Genomic DNA, 27,475 nt, shown 5'->3' on the forward strand with positions numbered 1-27,475 from the left:
AACCATAACAACAAATTAGATTGCAGGAAAAGGAAACCATGGAGCAGAAAAGTGTGAGCGCCCCTGGACTAGTGGTATGTACAATTGGTAATTTCAACATTAACTTAGCCGTATCAAGACCTGTTGTACCATCCCATTTTGGATCACATAGGTCACACAAATGTTTGGTAAATAAGCGAAGTTGAAGCCTACAGATGTAGAATATATATGTAAAATAATGCATTGTTTTTTAAACTAATTTAGAGTTGAGAATGACCGAAATCCAAATTGTTTGGAGGATTTTCAGTGCAATCAATTGCTACCAGCCTCTCCCAATTAAAGTCAATGGATATCTACCATCATTAAATGAGTTCAATGCGAGCATAATTAAGTAGAATGGATCATTCTCGGTATTTAGGATCAATCAAGCCCGGAACTGCAATAGTGGGTCGATTTAAAAACCGAGGCCAAAACCATGCACGCACACTGCCTTCTTGCAGTTGCAGGTTTTCACCACGGGTAGGCAGTATTGAACCGATTACACGGCCAGAGCGCCGCATTGTAACCTTGTCAAATCTCTCCGCCTCTTACCGACCATCAACACTCCGAATGGGAAGAAAATATGGCGTGAGGGAGGCGGCGGCCGTTTACGACCCCCTTCGCACGCCGGTAGCTTGCTTATAAGTCAATATTAGTGAAGATCAGACAAAGAATATGGATATAAGGATACGCAGCGGCGCGCGTGTGCAGCCGAGACACCGGAGCACAAAGCGGATGGGGGAGACAGCCTGAGCCGCCGCAGCACGCCTTCACATATCCGCTTCCAAACAAGCCTTTTCCCCCTTTTGCGACGCCCTTTCGACTCTTAAAAGTCTTTTTTTCCACACACAGAAAAAGCACGCCGGTGGATTTCCTCGTCCTTGTCGTCGTCGTCGTGTGAAAAGAAGACGGCGACATGAGGTAAGCTAATCCCACGCGCCTCATTTGACGCGTCATGACAGATGCACACTGGTTTAACAGCAAATAGTGCTAAAGGACGATCATGCGATTTATTTCTTTATCACAATGAACATACACCAGTGCCGCGTGCTAATGTGAAATGGGATGCTCTGGTTCCGATTTATTTGGCTTCTTTCCTCTCATTCAGAAGCCTTCTATTGTCAGGGTGAGACCCCGCCCCAATGGTTACAGATGCAGCTTTTAAAAAAAAGCCTAGAGTTGTCATGGCAACGACAGCATCACTGACTATGCACCAGGTGGTATGTATGGTGGTGGCTGCAAAAGAATAAGTACGTATAGAGTGAAGAAGACCAACGAGGTGGTTATTTTGGTGGTTGCCGGGCAGGTTAGGCAGTCCCACCCGCAGCTTCACTTTTTCCCTCGTCAATGACTTGCGCTTGTGGAAATTCATCTCTTCGTCTGCCTCCATCAATCCGCAATCTATATTTGATTCTGCGAGTAGTACCCAGGCAGCCGCTTGCTTACTGATGTTGGTATGCAGTGTGACGTAGGGTCCCAAAAGCGCCAATCCACGACCCTGGGCTTTCTATTTACAGTATGCGAACATCCCGTCTGTAGTTTGACTCTAGCGCTTTGAGTCTGCATACATAAAAGATGGTCCAAGTATTCTGACAATGCATTTTTGTGGGGGGGAAAAAATCCCATTCTGTGATAAGAATGTCATAAGTGAAAACATTAAGTCATTTTTTTACCCTACTAATGTTCATAATACTTGTATGGAGAGGTGGGTTAAGTAGCTAATACTTATTGCTGTGTATTGGTACTTCAGTGAAAAGAGTTCTCAAGTGCAAATACCAATTAGTGTACTCGGTTAATACAAACTAGTACTATATTTTCCGGACTGTAAAAATGTTTTTTTTTCCCTGACTACTACAGGCTTTATTTTGTTGTCTTTTTTTAGCTTATTTGAAAAACTTATGTTTTTCTACACTTTACTATTGCTACTTCTACGTATGTTTTTTTTTTTTTTTTTGGCTAGTCCGACCATATCGAAATTGTTATAAAATTGTGGCAGCACAATATAGTACATCCCTAACATAAAAATATCAAACTTAAGAATGGTAAAAAAAGAAATTATACTCGGTTACAGCCCACTACATCTGCCACCTGGTTACTGTTGGTATACAGAGTAGTCTAGCAGGCCTAAAACCGTCAGTCCAAGATTTGTGTGCTCCAAATATTTTTTATGAGCCCCCTGCCAGCCTCTGGACTCCTGTGGGTGTCTGCGTATGTCTACTCCACTTGGCTGCGTGATAGCTTTACGTTAAACCTGCCAGCCCAGATACAAGTTTTTTTTGGTTGCTTTTATTACACTGATTGTTTCAATGAATGGTAGAACTGTAATGAGCACATGAGTTCACATTTGAAGGTTCACATCTCGACCTTAGCCTTGCTGAGTTGTGTTTAGATGTTTTACTGTCCTTTTGAAGTTTGTTTGGCTTCCTCTGTTCAGTAAACTTCAATTGTGAGTAGCAAACATACTTTTTTCCCCAGGACTTTTTGCCATCAGATCCTTGTTAAGAAGTTTTGGGTTGCAACTTTTAACAACAAAATCAACCAAGCTGCTACTTTGAATTCAAGATATAGTCGTAATGTAATTTGTGGGTTGCAACTTTTAACAACAAAATCAACCAAGCTGCTACTTTGAATTCAAGATTTAGTCGTAATGTAATTTGAAGTGAATTTGTGAATAGTCTACTGAAATTGTGTGGCTAAATTCACCATACTTCTGTGTATTGAAAACCAAAAAGTTGAAATTGAAGTGCCTCCACTGCTCACCAAAATTGTTATGGTAATGATGGTGACTTTTGACAAAGCCTTACACAAGAACAATTGAAATCGGTGAGCTAATTTGTTCAACATGGCCGCTTCCTTTGTGGCGTTCATGCAAGTGTCCGTGAACCAGAGTTATTTTTAGGCAGAGTGCTTTTATTGTACCGTGGTTCTTCTCTGTTCTTTTCTGACTGGTTTTCATTCGCTTGGCTACGTACGTCTTTATGCGTGTGAGTGTATGTGGTTAGAAAATGGGTGCGAAAGGCCAAAATGCAAGGCATCGGTCCTGTTCTATTAATGCAGTTTGACTGCTACAGTGACTGAGTGGGAAAAGGTAGACGAGCCAGCAGCATGTAACACGCTGACTCCTTCATATCAATGAACGGTTCAATATTAGTTCAAGTTGCTCTTGCAGTAAAAAGAAATGGCATTTATTTTTTGCAGTTCTCTTACAATGATGAACTCTTTAAAAGTGCATTGACATTTTTGTTTCTTGCATCGTGTCAAAAAATATCTTGACTATTAGTTTAATGAATAAATGCTCACCTCAGAAACTTTCACATTTTCAACCCAAAATTGTGTTTTAGCTTGCAGTATAAGCATTAAGAAAACAGTTCAAAACTCTTTTTTTCTTGAATATTTAACCATATGAGAGATATCAGTTGCTAAATGCGATACCTCATCTGGCAGGGTTATGGTGGAAACCCTAACTACTATAAATATTCCAGAAGACTTATAAGTCTCTTTTAAATCAATAAAGAATGGTTGTTGTACTTTTAAAAAGGTACATCTGCTCCATATTTTATTATCCGGAATATCCTCAAAATTGAAGGGATAAAAAAAACACTGCAAATTGTCTTCATATTTTAAGCAAGACGACATTTAAAAAATGGCAAAAAATCTCGACATGCAAAATTACGCTTCTGAATAGAACAGTTTTTCAGACAGAGTGGATAATTAGGCTAATAATATTATTAAAAAAAACATCATGTGGACATCACATTTTGGGTCAGGTCATACCAAACCATTTGTTATACAAGAGGAACCTACTTGATCAAAATTATAATATCCTTTACTATTAAAATAGTATTAATATTATTAATAATATGGTATATAGTTGTTAGGTGTGCAGTCTCATCTGTCAAACTCTCTCTTTCAATGGCCACCAATGCATTAAATGTGCCATATAAAGCAATAACCCAGCAGATATGGCCTTTATCCTATAGATATTGTGTTGCGTGTGATCTAATGGATAGATGCTCTGTAACTGTTCCGGTTATCCAGCGTGAAGGATTCCCTGGAGGCTGAAAGATAGCGTTCCTCTCAAACGAATAGAACGAGGTGACTGGTCTTTGCCAGTCACATGTTCCCTCCCTCTCTCTTTCTCTGTGTCTTTCTTTTTTTCCTATCCCTCCCTCCCTCACTCCCTCCCTCGCTCTTTCTCTCTCTGTTTGCTCTCTATCTGGTTTGCATTCCCTTACTCTTGTTGCAGTCGTCCTCTTGGCAGTGTCTCGGTCTCATTGGAAGATGTGAGGAAGGAAGGTTTGACAGCGGCAGCATGCGTGTTGCTCTCCCCTCTCAGATTAACACCTCAACCTCTCCACCGTAATCTCCCCCTTTACACCTCCCTCCATTATTCGCCGAGGACTGGGTCGTTGAGAAGATGTATTCATTGGATGATTTCGGGTAGGACACTTTAATATCTAAACATGTTTTAGTTTGAGCGAGTGTGTGGTAGAAGATGGAACCTTGGAATTTATCTGTTGGCTTCTCTTGCTTTATTTTTGTTAAAATCTGTGACCACAATGGATTCCAGTTCTTTCACTCTAAGCTTAGAATTGGGGTAGAAAATCCTGCTTGTGTTCCTGTCTTTTTCTTTCCAATCTTGCTCAACTGAGGTTTCTTTTATCCAGCCAAGCTCCATTTTGTTTTATTGGCGTAGCCTCTTCTCCGAGTAGAGGGAATGACTTTTCTCCGTCAGCTGTTTGGAGAGCCTCGTGGGATCGCTCGCATCTGACTTGCATGGGAGTGCAAAGCATAGCACGGGAACGGCACAGGAAGCGTGGGATGGAGAGCGCTTAATCGCTCGCCGGCGGTATATGAGTGCAACTATCGGGAGCCAGATGACGGCGTGATAACGGGACCTTGGCAAGATTACGATGGGATTGCTTCACGCTCAAAGCACAGATGTGTGGGATGCTACCATATTACAGTATTCCATTTTGTGCTTGAGTCCGTGCACTCTAGTAATCCACTCTCAAGTCTCACTACGTGTTCTTTTACACTGTAGCCACAACCATCTGATTTTTTTTTTCTTTTCTTCAAAATTCCAAAATAGAACCTTGTGACTTCCTAACGCCAACCACAGGAGCAATGCATTTTCCATCAAATGACCTCATGGTTAGGGGATTTGCCTCCTAATGGTCAGGTTTGGGCCTTGAATGTATGGAGTTTCGTTAGGGTTTTGTAAGGGTATGCTTACACATTCCCAAAACATTGATGGGTAGTTGTTGGATTTTTTTGGAGCAATGAATCTTCTAGGTTGTAAATGTTTGTCTTTTATGTGCTTCTTGTTTGGCTGCTGTCCATCCATGTCATCCAAAGTCAGGGGAAATAGCTTCCAGCTATAGAAACTGAATGGATCGGCACATACACACGCACACATTACCTAGGAAGTATTTTCTTCCTGAAATGGAATCAGCCTATCTCTTTAAGGATCAGGATTAGTCTGCTAGTTGAGGAAGGTGGACTGGGGAGTCTAAGGGGACGAGGTGGGGGGAGGTTACTTCTGTCTATACCATGCATTCGTCAATAACAGTCATTCAAAGTGAAATGAACAATTGTTAATATCAAGGTCAACGTCCTAGGATGAGTCATTGGATAAAGCAACCATTGTTATTTTACATGATAAATTTGAACTGTACAAATAGTTGTGTTGCTGCTGTTGCCTTGGTTATATAGTTAGCTCCAGCACCCCACATAATGGGTCCACTCATATAGTGATCATTTTTATTGTTTTCTAAAATCTGTGGAGTCGGAAAATAGTTTGTTATGCCATCAATTGAGAGATGGGATAGTTTTGTATCATTTATGGTTGACTTGTGATTTTTTTTATGGTTCTTGGAACATTTTTAGATGGCATGTGATACACAAGGTAGTATATTGGTGTATTTTTCCATTTGGATTTAATAATCTCGAAGCATTGAGCATATTTTTTCTGTCATGCTTCAGTGTCTTAAGGGCAGACAAAACAAACAGCATCTATTACTTGATTCTCATTTTTTTTGTTGAAATTATATAACATGGTTTACCATCTAGAGAATTCCCTTTAGCGTAAATAACATATTCACCTAACCTGGCCATTTCTTTCAGAGCACTGTCATCACATATTTAACACACGTGGGAATGAATGTGCCCTGAGGCAGTCTAGTTTTGATCCTTTCTAGATGTAGTTTGCTAGCATTTTCCCGATCTGTTGGTTGCGCAACTATCCCCCAGGCTATGTGGACCCTCTTTCAGTTTAGATGACCTTTTGGCAGCTTGGTGCTAAAAAAAAAACATTTTATGTTATTTTGTACATGTGGCAAGTTCAGTTAACTGAATTGTTGCAAGAAAATGACAACATGCTACATTTGACTCAGTAAATGAACCAGAACCAAAGTAGGATGCCCCACTGTGGCATTTCAGTCAATCATTAAGCTGTAAGTGCAAGGCCTTAATTGAGTCTGAGAGGTAATCAATTAACACAGCATTTTAATGGATGGTTACAGTAGTACCCTGTCTCCCTTCTGCCATAACTAACCTCTGACATTTAGACAACCAGTCAGTATTGCGGCTTATTCACATTGAGATTTGACTTTAAAAGTCTCATTATGAAATTATGTTACCAGGAACGTCAATGCACTCAAGCTTGTGTAGTGTTATTTTGTTCACATATTACTTGTTACTGTTAAAGGCGAAGTTGAATGACGTACTTTGCAAGTAAAGCAGTTGTCATACATGGAAGTGTATTTCATTCATTTATCCTTGACGTCGCTTGGGGTGCTGGAGCCTATCCCAGCAGATTTTTGGCTAAAGGCAGATTCCACTCTAGACTGATGGAAGCCTATTTCAATACATTCAAAATGTATTTACCTCATTTACGTGGAACAACATATGCTATTGTAAAAGTTGACCTTATCGTAAATTACTGCGATTCCCACGATTTACCTGCCATCCCCTTGATATTAATCCTAGTGCATTGCCCATCCCTCATGTGGATAGGAGGGGGTGGGCATTAAAGAGCTGTTTGAGATGGATATGAGGTAATCTCCCCTGGGTTTACACTATGACAATAACACACAGATTCAATGACACACGCACACACACTAATACACAAACACACACATGGTCATCTGTTTTTAGAGCGACATCAGGGCAGTCAATGACTTCATCTTTGCTGCCTGCCTGTCCATCCGTCGTCTCTTTGTTTCCAAATGGACATTTGTCACTTTCTTTATGGATGCTTCACTTTGAACAACACGTAATTTTGACATTGCTGGCTTTCTAGCCCAGGATTATCATGCCGTTAATTCAATTTTTAATAGAGTGAACGGCCAGAGAGGCTGTAAAAGATGCAATTGTCGACTGAAATGGACATCCAACTGATTCGAATGCTCCGTTATGGCCTCCCTCAAAGTGTCAGTGACTCTGGGCTGTTTTACAACCATATCAGCAGCAGGTTGGTGTCCATACTTTGTTTTTTTTTTGGTGTACACTCACTGTGATGGATATCAAAGGCAGACATGGACTTTGTTACTTTGTTTACGTTACGTCCTGTTTAGAAAAGTATTGCGATCGGTCAACAGCGCAGAAGGCAAATCTTTTTTCTTGAATTTAATCAGAGTTGAAATACTAATCTATAATCTTAATCTGGCAAACTGTTGTTTAGACAGAGAATTTAGGTTATTTTGGTTTAGACATTGCATCTGTGGAGAATTTCTTGTAAAATTGTAGTTTGCCATCTAGATTACTGTCAATGGTTTTAATCTTGCGGTTGTTGTTGTGTCCTGCCATCCTGGTCGCATCTTTTCTGTCAGATACATTTTAACTCATTTAGTCAACTCTTCTTTATCCCAAAAACATTTCTTAATGACCAGGCTCTTCATAAATGTTTAATACGTACACGTTTTGAACTCGGCATGGCTTCTGGCTGTAGCGGCAGTACTGCGAGCCTGTCCCCCTTTTGCCTAATCTGGTTCTTTTTCTTCCATCGTATTCCCCACAATGCACAGAATGGGGGGATGTAACTATAATTTATGCAAATCACCTACACAGGGAAAATATTATGTAGGTCACATGTTGACTGAAACTCTGCAGTGTGTGAATTTCTATTTTCCCATTTGCTAACGGATGCTGCCTGAGCTATTCCACAAACAACAAAACAGGGCATTTTGATAAGAACATAAGCACATTAATGTCGGTATTAATGCCATTTAAGGCTTCGTTACTCTGCTCACACACAAACGTACAAGAGGGTTTAGTTGCAAGCCATTCTGATGGGTTACACTGCACTTACTAGCACTTTAGATAAAACAATATAAATAAAAAAACTGGTGGAGTCCCAAGGTCACTATCTAGTCATCAACAGTGACTTGAGTTGGCTTTGTGGACTTTAACATGAAGATTATAACAAGCTATATATCAGTATGCAGGGTACTTTTAGGTGATGCATTAAGGGAACATATGTTGTGCCATTAGGTGGAAATTCTTAAGGCGATCTAGTCAATTTCAATATGAATCGTGCTGTTTATTTCAATCCAATCTGCCTCTTCTAAGCTCGAAATAAAACCTAATTTTTCCTATAGCATACTGTATACAGGGAAGGTGGGAATTGTGTTTAATACTTTTGTATTACACAAATATTTGCAATTAAATGCTGCTTTTGCTCATGTGGTAGTAATAATAGTAGTCACCAAAAACCTGTGCATCACGCCAATTTAACAATTTTTTTTAATCTTAAGAAGCAACAATATGACAGCACTTCACACTCAATGAGACCACTTTATCAGCTTCTTCATTTGTTTCTTCTGCAGTCGGTACCTTTTTCTCACTGTTTTGGGTCATGTTAAACTCATTAATGGTTCTGTGACCATATCTTATCTGTATTGGCTTCCTCTTTAGTTTATGTTATGATTCCTATTTCAAATCTTGTATGGTAGCATTAAAAAAAAACTGAACACTGAGAATTTGATTGACGTTTTCACTGTGTTTGAGAATTTTGGGCTCATTGTAATCAGTTTTCTGAATCTGAAGTACATCAACAGACTTAAAATCTCTGCCTGGTCTTGTATTTAGACAAGGTGCAATTTTAACTCTGATTTCACAGAAATAATGTTGCCTTGTGCTGTTTTTAGCTCTTGCGGGCGTCCTGATGCACGACTTTCCCTCTTGAGCAGATTAAAGGTCTTGTATGAGAGTTAAAGCCTGGTTAATTTAGATTTAAGACTGCAGTGAGGTAATGATCGGCCTGCCATGCACTGTCTCTAATCCTGCCAGCCACAGCCAAACCTCCCTTTTCTTTCAAAGGGACCCCACCTCAGATACACACGTTCCACATCCAGATTGAAATACTACTACTACTACTACTACTACACACAAGCGCCTCTCCACCAAAGCCCATTCAACCTCAAAAGACTATAATCCCTCCAGTGACTCTTAATTTAGTCCATCTCCCCAAATGTCAGTGACTGGTTTGAATCAATACACACACTTCATTTTTGCATGATGTGTAGTTTTTGGATGATTACAGAGTATCACTTTGCTTCAACAGATTCCCATATGGAAAGATCACACTATAGCCTAGTAGGGTACATTCTTACTAGCTTCAGGAACAAGCAGGATGCATTCAATTGTCTAATTAGCTCCCGCACTGCTCAGGAAATCTCCCCGGATGCTGTCATTGCCCCCAGCTGACTGTTTATTCTACCAGTGGTTCGGATTTATCTAAGATAATTCATTTATAGTTAATAACTGAAGTCTCGGTTGGAATAATTAAATGTTAGCTCCCCTATTCTCCAATCACTATGAATCATTCAGTGTTTTGTGGACTTGTTAAATCACATGTTCTGAGTCCATGTTATCATCTTTTTCATCAACATTGTTTTAACAAGGATGAGGTTATTTTTAGTAATGATTTAACCAGATCAGCTGAATAGATTTTTCTGAGTTGTGTTTACATGTGGTTAAGCATCGGAATATTGTGTCTCTAATGGAAATAGTTGGATTGGATTTTCTAGGACTGTTTTTAAGATCTTCCATGTCTGTCCCTTTTGGCATGCAGTGCAATAGTAGTACTTAAATTTATGATTGTTTTTTTCTAATTGAGTTTTGAGCAACAATTTTAGGTTTTTCCTGGAAAGACTAATTTATTCAGTGTTTTTCTTAATGTCGCCATTAGATTAAGATTGTGTTTTTTTATTCTTAGAGATTTGAAATTGGCATAGCGGATTACGATAGTGCTGATTGGTTATTTTTGGTCAGCAGTTGATGTCATAAAAACTCATCTAATTTTTTAAGTGATGCTCAATATCCTCAGTACAATAGTTTCCTCAGACCTGCAGTGTGTATGAATTTTGATATCATTACAGTAAAAAAATTGGAATACCATCTTTAACCAATGAAGTGCTCAGAAAGAGACATTAAGGTCCTCCTACATTGCTGTTAGCACATTTGTGGGCCTCATGAATGTTCCTGCTGAAACAAAATCGTTCATTTTTACTTAAACACAGTCTCTGCTAAGGTTTGAACCCATTAAGACCTCTTACCCCTTGTAAAATTCTTATCCGACCAACCATTCTCCTAAAATCTTGTGCTTGATCTGCATAATTTGGTCTAGTCTTTAATGTTTATCCAAGAGGGGACACATATGTCAAACCATGTGTGTAAGCTTTGCTTTATTCAAAAGCCTGCCTGGCATCTTGGCCTCTTTTTTCCCTACCCGAGGCCCTTGTGACACAAGGAAGCACTCAGTGTGGCAGAAGGCTTTGTGTGGTTCTATTGTTGCTTTTTATTTTCCTCCTTTCTGGCATTTTCTCTTTTAACTTTTCTTCTGGGTTTCCCCTCTTGACGCCTTCCACACTCTTCATGTCTTGTTATTTCTAATAGGATTTTTATGGACATCATATTCGTCGTATGATACAGGAGACATTTTTTTTTCTTTCTATTTGGATCGGAGAGATTTGTATGCATTTTTAATGTTTACAAGCCATCACAGACGAGAAGAAAGATATTCATCTTTGTTAATAGGAAGAAAAAAAGGGATATGTTTGTGGATTACCATGTTTGGAATATTGTTTTTAACTTAGTAGTAGTAAAGGCAAAATTGCTTCTGATACATATAAGGTGTTTCCACAAATTGACAGTCTCATAGCCCCAAAAATGGATGTATGTTTCCTGCATTTGACTAGTAACCAAACCAAAGAAAGCTCCATTTTGGTAACAATTGCTTAAAAAATCAACAACAAAAACAAATGGATAAAAAAGATGTGTATATAATTCTGTAGTCTGCGAACATAGTCTTGATTCATCTTATTAATTGAATGTCACTGACTGAGATTGGAGCAAAGAATGACCTTTTTGACGATGATGCATCTCGGCTCCTATCCATCAAGCACGTGTACTCTCCACCGCCATCAAGCAAAAAAAAAAAAAAACCTAACATGGCTGTCAGTCGACAGAGAGGTTTTACCAATGAAATTACACCCTGCGTCACTTTATTTGTGTCGCTTAAAGTCCAAAAGAAGAAATGAAAGCATCAGTCCATTCCTATGCTAACTGCTCCAGAAATAGTTGCTGCTTTTGTAAGAAGATCCATCACACAAGTAGAATCCTTACCTCCCCCCCTAACTGCTGAACAGTGTGCTCTCTAAACTGGAGAGAGTGTGAAGAGATTAGAGAGTGTCAAATTGGTGGCAAGTGACAGAAAACCAGTATGTCAGTATGTTTTTGGATTTGACTATAACACTCACTCTAATCAATTTCACATTCATTGTGTTGTTAATGTGTTCTATTTAAGGAACCTCTCACTTGTCAGCTCACGAGTACTTTCTCTTTGTATAGTGATAAAAGATGTGTTGCCAGGTAGCAGCATCTTCTTTTCTTTTGTGCCAGCTATTCTTCACTTGCAGAAGTCTCTCAAAAAAATGATCATATCGCTTTCAAAAGTCGATTTAGGTGGTATTCATTGACAATTCACTTTTGTGATGGTTAAAGCCAATAACGTTTGAGATGTTTCTCTTTATTACCTGCTCACTGAGTACTCTATTCAGTAAGGGCGTTGGCTTGGAGGGCAAGAAGGCTAGTCCACTCTGGTCGTCAATGGTGTTGAAGAAAAGACACCACAACCACATTCTGTGGTATTCTCCCCGCAAAAATCTGCTGGCAATGCAAAAAAAAAACACGTGACTGTGTCACAGTCATCTCCAAACAGGAGAACACTGAAAAATTATATGTATACTTTTATTCAATTAAATCAAATACCCAAATAAACTCTTTTTTTTCTTTCTCTCTCGGAACTAGAGGCAATTTAGAGTGTTCTAATACCCTTCCATGCATGCTTTTGGAATGTGGGATAAGTCCTCCAACTTTTAAAGTGCGGTTCATTTGGTAAGAATAAAATAAGCCTTTAAAAGGAAGACGAGACATGACAACCCCTCAAGCTATATTTTGGAAACATGCATACAACTTGACAGTTATGGAAAAAGAATTGTTCACTGGTGAAGGTTTCAAATCAAAACGTTAAGTCCTTGTTTATGTTCTATCTATTTTTCTCCACATAACTTCTATGTTATAATTACTTTAGAAAGTGTTACATATAGGCAGCAGTATGGTCAATTTAATATTAAAACTCGGCAATATAGCGAAGGTGAATGATAAAATGATGTAACACTGCAAATAAAAGCTGTTTTGTTTCAACTGTCATGAGATATATACGTAATAAAGTGTGTGATGAGTATATAACTGGTAAAATAATGATGATCTGAGAGAGACACACTGAAGCCTCCTTGTGTGAGTGAAGTTAAGCACTTAACAGGCACAGAGGCTGCATTTACGCTCTCCTCACACACAAGTCACTCCATTCTATTCTTATTTTCAACTGTCACACGCCCCAAGTGCTGCTTTGCCTGTTAAGCTGCTCTCATTAACGGGCCCAAAGTGTAAGGGCCAATAAAAGCGGAGGGATGGAGGGAGGGAGGGAGGTGAAAGGCTCAAGTGTGTCTTTCCAACAAATTCAGCCTTGTATCGGTAATTGCCTAAAATTGAAGACAATCGGCAACTAAAAAAAAAAACAGAACCTAAAGCAATGGGTCACCTGATGGTGTGTAAAAGTAACTCTATTGATAACATCCTAGTAGCATTTGAATTTCCACCAAGTGAATAGTAGGTGCTGCTTTTTCCGTTAGCAAAACAGTTGGGCTTTACAATTAGGCATGCTGAGAGGAAATGGGGGTGTGTGTAAAAAAAGAAGAGCTTATTATTTGTCTCCAATGGGCAATGCAGCTGCCACTTGGTTCAGACAGGGGTTTCTATTTAAGGGCAGACTGATATTTAAGGAAATACAGCATCTCTTTTTCATAATTCTAAGGTCATTTATGTTTGGTGTCCATAAAAAATGATGTAACATAGTATTTGTTATATGTAGATAACACTCAGGTTTTTGCTCTAATGTATGGTTTCAATGTTAGAGGCCATGTGACTTAAATAAATGACTTTAATAAATAAATCAATAAGTACACTAGTTCTTTTCACTTTGCCCTTCTTTCCCTTCTTCCATGTGACCAACATTTTTTCGTACAAATCTGCAACTGGCAAAGTGCTTATAACAAAACATGTCATTATCAGCAAAAAACACACCCGAGGATGGTCATTTTCTGTTTTTAGTTTGAGGTTTGGCTTTTTTTTTTAAAGGCGATAGTACCCACCCTTTTCTTGCTTTATTTAAAATCAGATGTTGTGTTTTTGTGGTTGAAAAGTAGGCAAACCACTTGAAATGACTTTTAATGAAAACGTGTCATTGGGTTTCTTTACATTTACACGACTACTTTTTTATTATAATGACATTTGTGCTATATAAAAGTGAAGTTTATTTTGGATTGACACTGTGAATGAATTCTCATTGCAGCGAGCAGAGCATCTGCCAGGCTCGGGCCTCGGTGATGGTGTACGACGACGCCAGTAAAAAATGGGTGCCCATCAAGCCTGGCCAACAGGGCTTTAGCCGTATCAATATCTACCATAACACTGCCAACAACACCTTCAGGGTGGTGGGTGTCAAGCTGCAGGACCAGCAGGTGAGTGTGTATTGTCTCTGGATTCACGCTTGCATACCACATTTGCATTTCACGGTCCAAATGTGTCAGTCAAGTGTCGTTTGCGTGAGGTTGTGTTAGTGGACAGAGATTGAAAAGATACAAATATGGTAAAACCCTAAACGTACTGTTGGGAATAAATTGATATTGAATGTAATATTTGGTGTCTAAGTTGTAATAATAATAATAATAATCGGACATAGGCTTTGTCAGCATCATTGACTCGACAAAAGCCTAATGGTCATAACCCTTGTGAGGATAAGCTGTACAGATGATGAATGTATTGTAAATGCACTTTTTAACTTAGTTCTGTACTCAAAGGTGGTGATCAACTATTCCATCGTGAAAGGCCTGAAATACAATCAGGCCACACCCACTTTCCATCAATGGCGTGATGCTCGTCAGGTCTACGGGCTCAACTTCGCCAGCAAGGAAGAAGCCACCACCTTTTCCAATGCCATGTTGTTCGCCCTCAACGTGCTCAGCTCGCCAGATAGCGGAGGTAAAATTTCACAAAGATTCCAGTTTTATCTCACTTGAAATGTGCACAGAAATGGTAAATCAAGTGCGTTTTTTTTATGAGTATTACGTTGGAATTGGAATTTTAGATTGGCAATGTCAATCCAGCCAAGGACATCCAGCTTTCCTCTAAACTTTTTGGCGATGCGACAGACTATTTAAAGTATTTGCTGAATGTTATGCTGGTATTTCATAGCCGCTCTCCGTGAAGAAATGGAAAATATGTCTTTGGTGTCCTTTTGTTAGTTTTGGAAAAACATTCTTGTCAAATTGGAATTGGAATTTGGGCTCAAATTGCTAACATCCTGCGTTTATCATCTCACATGAAAGTTTTTAAGCATCATTATGTTACTCTGAATGGTTTAAAATATGCAATATGCCATATTGAATAGACTAAATATGAAAACAATACTGACAAACATGGAAATACAGATGATTTCTAACTATATATCTTTGTTGCAATGATTGGAAATGATTACATATTTTTGAATTTTGCCATAAAGTTTCAAGTGCAAGGTCAAAATTACAAATGTAGTACTTTCATGTGTGGACGTCTAACGCCATCAATTAGAGTAAATGATACATTTTTTCCAAATGTGTTCTGATAAAAGCTTTTCACAAAACAGATATCTTTTATTTTGTTTTAATCATTGACAGCCGCATGTGTAACGTGTTTCTGACCTTGCATTTGTTGCAAAATTCATTTTCAACCATTTTATCAAGAGTGAAAGTCACAAGATTTGTGTGCAAGTCATGCTGGAAAACCTTACATAACCCACAAATAATAACTGCCGGCATCTCTCAGTTTAAATTGATTTGACGTCTATCTACGTCAAAGGCGGACATGGAGTTATTTAGCCATGACAGTCTCCAAAAACGCCAAAAAATAAAAATAAACTGACATGCACAGATGTTAAACTCAACCATACATGAGCTGTACTACCCTCTAGCGGTGAATTATGTTGAGGCCTTGGCTGGAAATGTATTTTTACCACTGAATCTCACTGTGAAACACTTTGTGGTTTTATGTAGTAAAATATATTTAGTTGGATGTACTTTGGGAGTCACCTGCTGTGCATTTAACAGACCCTAGCTTCTAGCTCTGGTTACAAGTTATTTAAAAAGGGGATGTTCTGTAAAAAGAATGTTGAACTGCGACATGATGCCAGACTGCCCTTGTGACTCGAATGGTATCGCATATGAAGACATAATGTCCTGACGCTCCCTAATTGAGAGCACTGGGCTGTGAAGCTTATCTATCACTTATTATTATTATCTTTGCCCAGTCAGCAGCCGAGTCTACTTGTGAGCATTTCAAAGTTCTGGGCTCAATGCCTAACTTTGACGCTAATAGACATCCAATCATTATGAACAGGAAGGGCGAATTCCTATGTTAATTTGTAGAGCGACCGTTTTTTATTGTTGCTCAAAGGTCAATTTAATTGGAATTGTTTTTGTAGTCAATGAGTGTCCTGGGTTTATCTAAAAACAAAACCAATCGGGCCTACCTGCGCCCCCCCATGGGACCTGGCGTTCATCCTTGACCTTCACCATGGCAACAGCCTGGCACCTCTTATAACACAAACACACATGGATGGATACACTCGCAGCACCAGGTGGCAAAGGGCGATAATTTTCTTCATTAACACGTGCAGGGGAGCCTTCCTTCCGTATGTTATAGCTATCTATGGGATACAAACTCTGATTGGTTGTCTTTTTTGGACCACATTGGCTCCAACTAAATCTAATGTGGGCTGGCCTGTTCATTTCTGGCCAAAAATTGTACAGTATGATTGGAAAAATCAATTACATTTCAGAAAGAAAGGCCGCATTTGACCCCCGGGCCGTATGTTTGACGCCACTGAAGAAAACTTGACTGTCAAGCATTTTTTTTTCTTTTGAGCAGCTTTTTGCTATTAAAAATCACATATATAATTATAACATGAGTTTAAACATGTATAAGAAAAGTTGCTTTCGTATTCAGCGACTTTTCAGACTTTGCAAAATGTTTCTAAAAAGTTACAAGCTACTTTCATCTTTTAATGATCCTAACATGCAAGTCTTAGAAATGTGGTTACATTTGGCTTGGAATATTTTTGTCTTGTTTTTGGCTCGTGTGGGCAGATCATCTCGTAAATGATGTTAGTATTATTATTTTTTAACTGTATGTTTTCTGCCCGCACCAGATGATTGTGGTGGGCTGGGTTGGACTTGGACATGTTATTTGTTTGTCATATTTACACAACAAACATGTTTTTAAACACAAGGCTGCAGTTTGTCACATTCCGGTCTCTGTAAATACCCCAATGTAAACGGCAAACGTCTTGGGGTTATTGTCAAGCAAATTAGATTGTAAGTGTAAATATTCTGATTCATGAAGATTGATTACATATCAATGTGTTACTTGTAAGGTTATCCAAAGTATCAACGTATTGACTATTTATTTGTCTACAAAATTATTTTTTTTCTCTTGCACAAACAAGCATGGGTCACCAGAAATATGCTTTAATTTAGTTTTTAAGAGCTACATGATTGGTTGTCTGATATCGTCAAATGCATTGAGAATTTAATTTGAAAAACAACTTTTTTTGAGTGTGATATGAAAATTAAAACGCATGTCAAGTACTGTATTGAGGATTGATATCAATATGACCATGATTATTATTTGTTTGAAACCTCAAATTCCAGATAAATGAGTTTTTCCCCCATCCTTGTGGATTTTAGGTCCAGTCGTCCAGCGCCAAAATGGACCTTCTTCAGAAGAGAACGAGGGCCAGAGGAGGTATAGTCGCTAGCCAATGCTACACACTCACCAGACACTTCAACATTTATACCACAGGTTCATCAGATCCAATAAAAAGTGGTTGAATTGCAGCCTCATTGTTTGGCAGATGGCAAACCATCCCTTCAAATGAATGCAATGTTCAGTTTTTGACACATTTATTACTAAATTCCTGGTAAAATAAACTAAGTCAAAACACACATCACAAGGAAAACTACACTTAGTGTTCAATTAAACACTAAGTAAACTTTTTTGTCAAAAATCTGTTATTTTAATTCTAGGACATGATGTAAGATGATATTCACAAAAATAACCATTGCGTTACAATTAATGTTCACACACAAACGCCTCAGGAACATGTATAGATAAGAAATATAGGGTCACACAAAAAAACTAAATTTATGAACAATTCAATAATAAAAATACTAAAAGTTATGGAAGAAATATCCATGAACTTGTAATACATTCACAGGGTATGCGCCTTGTCAAAACAAAAGTTATATTACTTTATTACTGCATGTTTTTAGCCATTTTTCAGGACCTAATTAACCTGTCCTAGGTCAAATAAAAATGTATATCAGTATCATGTCAGTTGTTGCTAGTTAAGCATTTAGAGTTTGTGCACACTGTAAGATGCAAAATCTATTGCGGTTGTTATTGATCGTAAGAGTTCAGCATAAGTGTCGACATGACATTAAAGTAACTTGGTTGCTCTTGAAAGGATGATGGAGCAGCATCAGATGCAGGCACACAAGGAGAGGGAACGGCGAACGTCAGGATCAGGTGAGGCTTCAAACAACGGCTGTCGCCATCCCTTTTTTTTTGTGCCTTTTTTTTTTTTTAAGACTGGGCCTAGAACTCGAGAGGAGCTAGCGTGTATTATGTTGTCAGGCAGAATAAATTCTCCAGGTGTTGAGATCATGAATAGAGGGTACTGTCTACTTCCTGCTCCCTACTACTAACCCCCCATTCCCTCGACGGCCTTTTTCTCCATGTGCGCATACACACATGTTCAAGTCTTTCTGCAGAACCAGTCTTAAGCATCTCCCTGGTCCCCACTCGATGATAATGGCTGACCCCCCGACCTCCTCTACCACCCCTGCCTATTTTCCCCCCGAACTCCCTTTAACCCACGCCCTCCCACCCCCTTTCCCTCACCAAGCTCCTGCAACATGCTTTGCTGCCATCTCTTTCTTCCAGCTGCTGTTGGGGGGGGAAATGTCATATGCTTCTTCTGGTCATGTTGCATTCTGCTGCTTGATATTTTGAGTCTTTCTTATTTGCGGTTATCAGTTTTTTGAAATTTACGCTCCTGTTTTAATTTTTTTTTTTTTATTGTTTCATCTTGGCTTGGTTGCTTTTCATTCTTCTCACGTTTTTTCTCTTTTCTTTTTTTTCCTTTGTTTGTCGCCCTCCGTCGTCCGCATCTCCTCCTGTTTCTCCTCTCCCCCCGTGCCCCCCCCCCTCCACCCATCACAGTAGTTTCCACTCTCCAATACAAAGTGTGCGCGCCCCCCGCCCACCCCGACACCCCGCCCGAGTACAGACATTACAGAGCTAGCACACTGCCCCCGTCCTACGTCCGCGTGGCCTCCTCCTCTTCTTCCCCGCCCTCCGCCTCCTCCTCTCCCTCCCAAGAGAAAGAGGCGTTGTCGGCGAGGGACAAGGCCCAGCTTTCCTCCCAGCTCTCCACCTCGCTGGCCTCGGCCTTCTCGCCCGTCCAGTCGGGAGTGAGCACCATTGGCCGCCAGGTCCGTCAGATCCCCCTCTCTCCTCCCACGGCGGCGCGCCACGCTCACCAGCACCACCAAGACGTCGTCCTCCCCCCTAAACACGGCACCTGGTCCGCCTCTCAATTACAGCAAATGTACGCCCAGTGCCCGCCCTCGGCCTCCCCGCCGGTCATGATGGCCATGCCCTCCAGGCAGGGGTCGTCGGCGGCGGCGCCGCAGCCCGTCTTGCCCATGGCGCAGCCACTCCCGGGCGTGAGGACGAAGCCCCCGGCGTTCGACCCGAGCGGCCAGTACTCGCAGCATCCTCAACATCCACAGCACCCACAGCACCCGCACGCAAACGGCCAGTCGGACGACTCCTACTCCCCCCACTCCCACCAACTGCCACCCACCCCGCAGTACTGCGAAGCCGTCCTCCTCCCGCCCCTAGCAGCTCCTGCCCCTAATCACCATTACCCGTCTACCTTTCACCCTCAGCAGCAGGCGCACCACCAGCAGGGGCAGCCCCCCGGCAACACCAACTCGCCCCCCTCTTACAATGACGGGGGCTCGCCAAAGGAGACCCCTTCCCCCATCCCGCAGCAGGTCCTCATGTCCAACAGCAGTAAGTATGAAGAGGAGAAGAAGGAAGTTGTTTTTGTGTGTGGATGCTTAGCGTGTCTTTAAAAAAATATATATATATATATGCTACATGCAAATGTATTCCCACACGCAGGCGCCTCAGGTGGGAACCTACTTTGCAACCAGTGTCGGCCACAGACAGCTCATCCTTGTCCTGCACCTGTGTTGACTATTTATGCCATTTATGCTCACCCACCCCAAAAACAGTAGTCCTTTTGTGTAATATCATTTGAATGAAAATCCCCAAAAAACAAATACAGCTAAAAACCTGACAAGTAAGCTATACAGACAGGGCATAGCATTAGGACATTTAATTGATTAATAATACAGCAAATGACAATTTTTAGTAATTGGAAAACAAAATTGTGGGTCATGCAGTCCCAAATTTTAACATTTGGTGTGTAGACAACACAAAATTGTACTATTTGGATATAAAGTCAAAATTAGTACTATATAAATATTATTAATCACCATCATATATTTGTACATAATTTCATGATTCGTTCATATATATTTAAATTAATCTAATCTTAATTCATTCATTTTTAACACTGCTCATCCAAGTCAGGGTAGTGGGGTGCTGGAGCCTTTTCTAGCTGACTTTGGGCAAATGCAAGACTACACCCTAGACTGGCCGTAAGTCAATCGTAGGAAACACAGGCAGAGAACCACTAGGGATTGAACCTTCGACCCCATTTGAGGCATTTAGTACAAAAAAATTGTGAATAATGACCAAACAAACAAAAGTTTAAATCCAAACTGCAGGTGAACTCCTCCTTTCCCATATTAGCGCCCAGGACTGAAGTCAAGCTTCCAGGGGTTCGCCGTCCTTAACAGAGCTCTAACTTTGCCCCTCGCAGGCGCCCCTGTTTCCGCAGGTCACCCGGCTATGTTGTCCGTAGCCCCGCCCACGTCCGTAATGCCGCCACCCGGCCCTCCGGCTCCTCCGCCGCCACCCGGTCCGCCACCCCCCATGGCGGTGCCCCCACCCGTACCCCCTCCGCTGCCCGTGGGCGGGGGGCCTCCCGGGGCTCCCCCGGGGATGCAGCAACCTTCGGGGTTGGCGGCCGCGCTGGCTGGGGCCAAACTTCGCAAGGTTCAACGGGTGAGGGTCTTTTGTACACCTGCTTTCCTTTCTGAAAACACTTTCGATACTTTTTACAAACACATTGTTAAAGTCACTGTGATAATGAATGTTTTGAGCATATGAATAAAAGGTAAATCAACTAAATATTTGCCTGCTTGTTTTTTTTAGGATGAGAGTAGTCCACCAGGCTCAAGTGGCAGCAAAAGTGACTCCAACCGATCTAGCGGTGGGAGTGGAGGTGGTGGAGAGGGTCTCATGCAGGAAATGAATGCCTTATTAGCTCGCAGGTGAGAAAATGAATAATCTGTATATTTCCCACTAGAAGTCCCACCTGAGGTACTAGCCAAAAAATGCAATATGAAAGGGAAAAAAACAAATACAAGTCAAACTGGAGTAAAAGTTACACAACATTACACATTAAAGCAGCGGTGTGCCATCAGGGCCTTTTATGCCATGTGGGCAGACAGGGTTCAAACTATTTTTCCCTTAAATAAAAACAACTGAATGTAGTCAAGACTCTCCCAAAAATGACAAAGTTAAGTGTGGCTATTTCATGGTGCAGAGGTTTGTTCACCTGACTGCAGTGTGGGCAGGCAGGGTTTGAATCTCGGTGGACGATGAACTGTTTTGCCATTAGAGGAGACTAAGTCATTCAGTCTTTCCTTAAACAAAAGCACCAAATGACCAAATGACCACCTGACCAATAATGACTCATGTGGAAGGCTGGGGTTCAAATCCCAGTTGAGAAACATTTTCCATTAGTGGTTTATATATATTTGTAGTCAAAACCTTCCAATAATGACAATATAAAGTGTGGCCAATTTATGGTGTAAAGGTTCCTCACCTGACTTTTGAGTGAGAGGCTGCCTTACTATATATACCATGTAATGTTTTGAAAAAAAAAAAGAAGCCTAAATATACTAATATTCGTAACAGCCAAAACAATAAATACTACTACTTACTTTAAGGAGTCTGTGGCCCAGTGGATAAGTCACTGGCCCCCCACCTCTGTAGACCTGGGTTCAAATCCTGGTTTGCTCTGCTTTGTAATTTGACCTAACTTTTCCCACTTGAAGGTATACATTAAAGTACTAAGTATGATCTGGGAGTGAAAAGAGACAAAACATGAAATACTAATGACTAATCTTGGAGAGTGGTGGCCCAGTGGATAAGTCATCAGTTTTCCACTTCTTTGGTCTTGGGTTCAAATCCAAGTGCCTGCAAAGATTTTCCCAATATTATTCAGGTAAATGAAAGAGATGAGAGTACAAGTACTACTGCTTTCTCTCTCAGGGTGGTGGCCCAGTGGTTAAGTCATCAGTCTGCCACCTCTGAGGTCCTGGGTTCAAATCCCAGTGCATGCAAAGATTTTTCCAATATTATTCAGGTAAATGAAGGAGGTAAAAGTACAAGTACTACTACTTTCCCTCACAGGGTGGTGGCCCAGTGGTTAAGTCATCAGTCTGCCACCTCTGAGGTCCTGGGTTCAAATCCCAGTGCAGGCAAAGATTTTCCCAATATTATTCAGTTAAAAGAATAAGTTCTACTGCCTAAGTGTTTAAGTTTATAAGTATTCAGTGGTGGATGAAGCATTTTGTCCAAAAAATGACTAAGTGTTTCACCCCATTTCCTTGGATAAAACGTTTCAACACCTATGTATAAGTGGGGCACGAGTTGGTGTAGTGGGTTGCACACTCGCCTTTGCACGGAGAGAACGTGAGTTCGCTTCCCGGTGTCGGCGGTTCACTGACCAAGCAAGCGGTCGAGGGTCGGCCGAAGGCCGACCCGAGAACGCCTTTCGCACATACAGGTCCATCAAGTGTCTTCCGAACTGCCGAAGGCAGTTCGGAATATAACCTTTTGCTGAAAAGTATGACAAAGTGTTTAATATAAATTAAAAAGTTATTTCTTTTTTTTTTCCCTTCTTCTTATTCCATTGACCATTTTTTCTTTCCTAGTATTTTCAGCCAAACGACGGCAACGGGAATCGAACCCAGGTCTCCCACACGGGAGTCCTGTGAACTAACCTCTGCGCCAACCAAGTGACTACACTTTCATTAGTAATCATTTGAGTGTCTTGACAAGAAGTACACAGAAACAATTAAGTGAAAATGTGTGCCGACAGCGGGAATCGAACCCTGGTCTCCCAGACGGGAGTCCAGTGTTCTAACCTCTGCGCCAACCAAGTGACTACACTTTCCTTAGTAATCATTTGAGTGTCTTAACAAGAAGTACACAGAAACAATTAAGTGAAAATGTATGCCGACAGCAGGAATCGAACCCAGGTCTCCCAGACGGGAGTCCAGTGTTCTAACCTCTGCGCCAACCAAATGACTACACTTTCCTTAGTAATCATTTGAGTGTCTTAACAAGAAGTACACAGAAACAATTAAGTGAAAATGTATGCCGACAGCAGGAATCGAACCCAGGTCTCCCAGACGGGAGTCCAGTGAACTAACCTCTGCGCCAACTAAGTGACTACACCATCCTTTGTAATCATTTGAGTGTCTTGACAAGAGGTACACAGAAACAACTAAGTGAAAAAGAGTCCCAACTGGGAATCGAACCCAGGTCTCCCAGAGAAGAGTGCAGTAATCTAACGTCTGCGCCACCAAATGGCTACACATTCATTTGTAATCATTTGAGTCTCTTGACAAGAAGTACACAGAAACAACTAAGTGAAAAAGAGTCCCAACCGGGATTTGAACCCAGGTCTCCCAGACAGGAGACAGGTAACTTAACCACTACTCCACATAGTGACTACACTTTCCTATGTCGTCATTTGAAGGTCTTGAGTACAAGTACACAGAAATTACAAATATATAGAAACTATTTGTCATTTTTGACAAAACTGTATACTTACTTTTCAACCCCATTTCAATACTCCACTAATTAATACTATTGCCCTACAATATGATCCTCAATTTTTTAATATTGCCCTAATGATGAATGCTGAAATCAATGTGTTATTTCTTTGAGATAGCCCAAATAAAAATAAGAGTTAGTGTTTTTTTTTTAATACCGCCTTAATTTTAGCACTAATACCATGTTTTCTTTCCTTTAGACGAAAAGCTTCTGAGAAACCCGATGAAGTGAGTCTTATTAGTATTACTATACAATTATATTTCCAAATAAAAACAGTAACTGGATGTAAACTGACTCCATGATATTAACTCTCTCACCTGCAGGATGACTCTGGTAGTCGTGGACCTGGTCAGAACTCTACAGGTATTTAGTAGTGTATTTAACTAGTGCATCTTTATCTGTGGCCAAAATATGATTAATCTTTGAGTGAAACAATGGTTAGTTTAACAAAATTGTGATTTCTCCATTTGCTCTGACACACTGAGCTAACCTCATATCTGAAATCTATTAACTCATTGGTAGGAATGCTGTTCACTGCATTTTTGATGGGAAAAAAGTAGCTTTTTTTTGGACAAGTATTGGTGTAGAATTTATGAAGAATAATTATACACTGTTATTACAAAGGCCTCATTCGTTCCTTTTTCTTTTCTTTTAATCAACCCCTTGCCAAAGTCTATCTTTGCCACTGAACAAATAACGTGGGAGCGCAGTAAGGGTTTCTCTGTTTCCTTTTTAGATGCTATGAAGAAGCCATGGGAGCGATCTAACTCTACAGATAAGTCCTCATTGGTCTCAAGGTGTGAACCGATGCACGTTTTCACCACAACTGACATCAAACAGCTGATTTTATCTATTCGTTCTGCACTTCTCTTCTAGAGTGAGACCTATTGGCAGCACTAGTGAATCAGACACTGAGTTTGACAGGATGAAACAGGTTATTTTCTTTACTGATATTATGTTTCCTCAAATTCTTTGGATCATTATTTCAGGTGGAAATGAGCATTATCTTAGACTATGTGTAATCTAGTATTATCTATCAACTTTTTAGATACCAAAGAATGAATTAGTACATACAAGTACTAGTCTTTAAACATAAATATTTTAAATTGCACTGGGAAGTTAATGCACATATAAAATAAAAACCTGAATCAAAAAAATATAAAATAATCGTATTTTAAAATGGGGAAATCTCCAAATTTAGCATTGAGAACAGAATTAGCAGTATTAAAAAAAAGTTTAATGTCTATTGCATTAGTATGTAAACATTGTACATAATAATCTCTTAGTGTCTCACAGTGGTTTTGTTAATAAATTGTTGAGATTAAGATTTTAACATGCATTTACTGTTATTGCAGGAGATTCTGGATGAAGTTGTACGCGAGTTGCATAAAGTGAAAGATGAAATTATTCACGGTAAGTGTTTATTACTTAAGCACAATATAACTTTAGAAAGTTTCCGGTCAATGTTGGCATCCTTAAAAGGACCATGTGTTTGAAGAAGAGATTGAGGGGTAGCTGCTTTGGAAATAAATCATTGCAAACTGTCCATCATTTGCCTTCAATGGCAGCCAACAAGTGAAGAAACAAGCTTCTCAACAATGGATTTCTCACTTGAGTAAATTTCTCTTAAGTTATGTAAGATAACTTTGCCTTCATTTTTTCCCCTCAGCCATCAGACAAGAAATAGGTCGAATCAGCACATCTTAATTGTAGCTGAGCGACTTTGGGAAAGAGAGCATGAGGGTAAGGAGGACGTGGGACGGACGGACGGACGGACAGACGGACCCGCCGGGAGAACCAAACCCCCCACCCCCCCATGAATGTTCTCTCAATGTTTCTGTGAGATCTTGGCACAGAGATGTTGCGTCAACATTTGATTCTGCCGGACAGCAAAGTGGACGTAAAAGAGCGAGATAAACTCGGAGAGAAGGCGAACCACCATACGCAGTCATGCTTGTGGTCGCACTTTCCACTCGAGACGACTTAGTGTTGCCACCTTTTCTTCTGTTCCGTTTTCCAAAGGAAAATATTTGGGGTTTTTCTAAGTTTGTACTTGTTGTATTATTTAAAAAAATCATGTGCTAATGTTGATGAAGAGTATTTCAGAAAGACTAATGGAAACTTGCACACCATCTACGTTGACCTTTTTATATTTGGGGGCTAAATTCAATGAAAAATGGCCACTAAACAGGTCAAAGCTTGGGTTGGCTAAAATTCACAAAAATGATTGACCCTATTTTTATAGGCCAATAATTTTGAGACAGCGGAACATGTTCATAAAGCCTTCCTTGGAAGAGTGTTAAAAGAGCAAGTGTGGAAGCCATTTTCTTGACATTTTTGGTACCAAGTCCTAATTTGTTTTGTAGTGGGTGCCTCTTTTGCAAAATTTGCAAAGAAGACACTGCACTGTCTTTGGTAACTGAGTCCGAGCATACTCTAACACCCAAAATGCCTTTTCTTTTGAAGGAAATGGCATTTCTTAACCTGAAAAGATAGAAATACCAAACATTACACAAAAAACTTTCCTCCAGCCAGAAACGCATGAAAATGAGATAATTCCAGTGGAAATTGTCAATATATTGGCCTAAGAAATGGGGTTATCATTTTAGAATACCCTGTATACTTTATTCTATGTTTGTATGATCCCTGACCATTTGTTGGGGGGAGAAAAAAAAGCACAAAATTGACCAACCGGTGCCGAGCTGGTGTTTTCATTACTATTTTCATACTGGTGGTGCGTCTGATGTTTTGCTTCCCACACAAGTAGCCTGCGAACATACACTTTCTCTCCTATAACACAATGGCCACACCACTGAGCAGTCATCAGCTTGCTAAGAAGGGGTGAAAGGAAAATGTGTCAGTATCATTATATAGCATTTTGGACTATTTCAGAAATCACTCATGAAACATAAAGGTTTTTCAGTGAATAGAAAAGTTATTTTTGGGGTTTTTTTTTTTGCTTTGAGTGCTGATTTTTATCAGCAAATCGGTGTCAACTACCTTTTTTCCCCTAACACAGTCCCAGTATTCTTCCCCATCCCTATTATGTGCTCAGTGGTGTAAAAAAAAGTTAATGACAAACAATGTCATTGTTTTTTAAACCCTCCTATGTTGGTTCTGAAATTATGCATGAATCCCAAGTTTCTATCAATTTATTTTGTTCAAGAAGGGGGGAAAAAAGTGGTGCGTTCGCAATAGTGTTTTGTTTCCATGATGAATCCCTTTCTTTGTGTAAGAGATGATGCTGTTAATGGTAGCAAAGTGTGGGTAAAAAAAAATTGGGGGGGAATATTAAGGGTGTTTCTCTGGCAATATGCAAAGTTAGCTGGGAAGAATGTGCAAAAAAATGGATGTGATGGTAGTTTAAAGTGTCTTTGCGGGAGTTTGGATTGTTGCACTCGCGTTATCTGCTCTCAGCAACTTTCTCATTAAATAAAGAAATCAAAACCTGTACATTAAAAGTCATTCATACTAACACACAGCAATTCAGATGCATATTCTAACCATTTTCATTCATATATTATTAGTTTAGTCATTGGCAGCCCTTGACCAAAATCTTGCCCATTTGAACACACATTCAAATGCAAATTGCATATCCAATTTATTTAGAATATTTATATAGAAATAACAAAGTCACACTTAAGTATTGGGGGATGTGGGAGGGCAGGGGGGGCGAGGTTACGGTATAGAGCAGCAATACCGCAGATTCTGGTGAAGCCAAAAATGGTGCTCATCACCATTAAAACTT

At 40.1% G+C, this 27,475-nt stretch overlaps 1 protein-coding gene across 6 annotated transcripts; it reads left to right on the forward strand.

Moving 5' to 3' along the window:
• Nucleotides 1-27,178, forward strand: evla (Enah/Vasp-like a). Of its 6 annotated transcripts, XM_077731934.1 has the most exons (15): nucleotides 1-74; nucleotides 871-939; nucleotides 13,934-14,102; nucleotides 14,442-14,622; nucleotides 17,364-17,421; nucleotides 18,143-18,204; nucleotides 18,901-19,758; nucleotides 20,636-20,880; nucleotides 21,031-21,149; nucleotides 23,927-23,954; nucleotides 24,051-24,090; nucleotides 24,464-24,524; nucleotides 24,604-24,661; nucleotides 25,083-25,140; nucleotides 25,397-27,178. In XM_077731934.1, exons 2-15 carry the CDS (start codon nucleotides 935-937, stop codon nucleotides 25,432-25,434), a joined length of 1,980 nt encoding a protein of 659 aa, XP_077588060.1. In that variant the 5' UTR covers nucleotides 1-74; nucleotides 871-934; the 3' UTR covers nucleotides 25,435-27,178. The 6 variants fall into 6 exon arrangements, with proteins under 6 accessions (XP_077588060.1, XP_077588059.1, XP_077588057.1 ...); XM_077731933.1 differs by lacking the exon at nucleotides 1-74 and having other exon boundaries at nucleotides 501-939; XM_077731931.1 differs by lacking the exons at nucleotides 1-74; nucleotides 871-939 and adding an exon at nucleotides 4,214-4,458.
• Nucleotides 27,179-27,475: the final 297 nt, after the last annotated feature.

This window comes from Stigmatopora nigra, chromosome 13 (genome assembly GCF_051989575.1).
Source record: "Stigmatopora nigra isolate UIUO_SnigA chromosome 13, RoL_Snig_1.1, whole genome shotgun sequence".
Lineage (NCBI taxonomy): Eukaryota > Metazoa > Chordata > Actinopteri > Syngnathiformes > Syngnathidae > Stigmatopora > Stigmatopora nigra.

What these genes read in the sequence shown, in the direction of transcription:
- evla (XM_077731936.1), top strand. Translation starts at nt 7,386, where the DNA reads ATGCAATTGTCGACTGAAATGGACATCCAACTGATTCGAATGCTCCGT. An exon ending in TCAAGCTGCAGGACCAGCAG is followed by an intron (nt 14,103 to 14,441) that starts GTGAGTGTGTAT and finishes CTGTACTCAAAG; the next exon opens with GTGGTGATCAACTATTCCAT. An exon ending in AGTTTGACAGGATGAAACAG is followed by an intron (nt 24,662 to 25,082) that starts GTTATTTTCTTT and finishes CTGTTATTGCAG; the next exon opens with GAGATTCTGGATGAAGTTGT.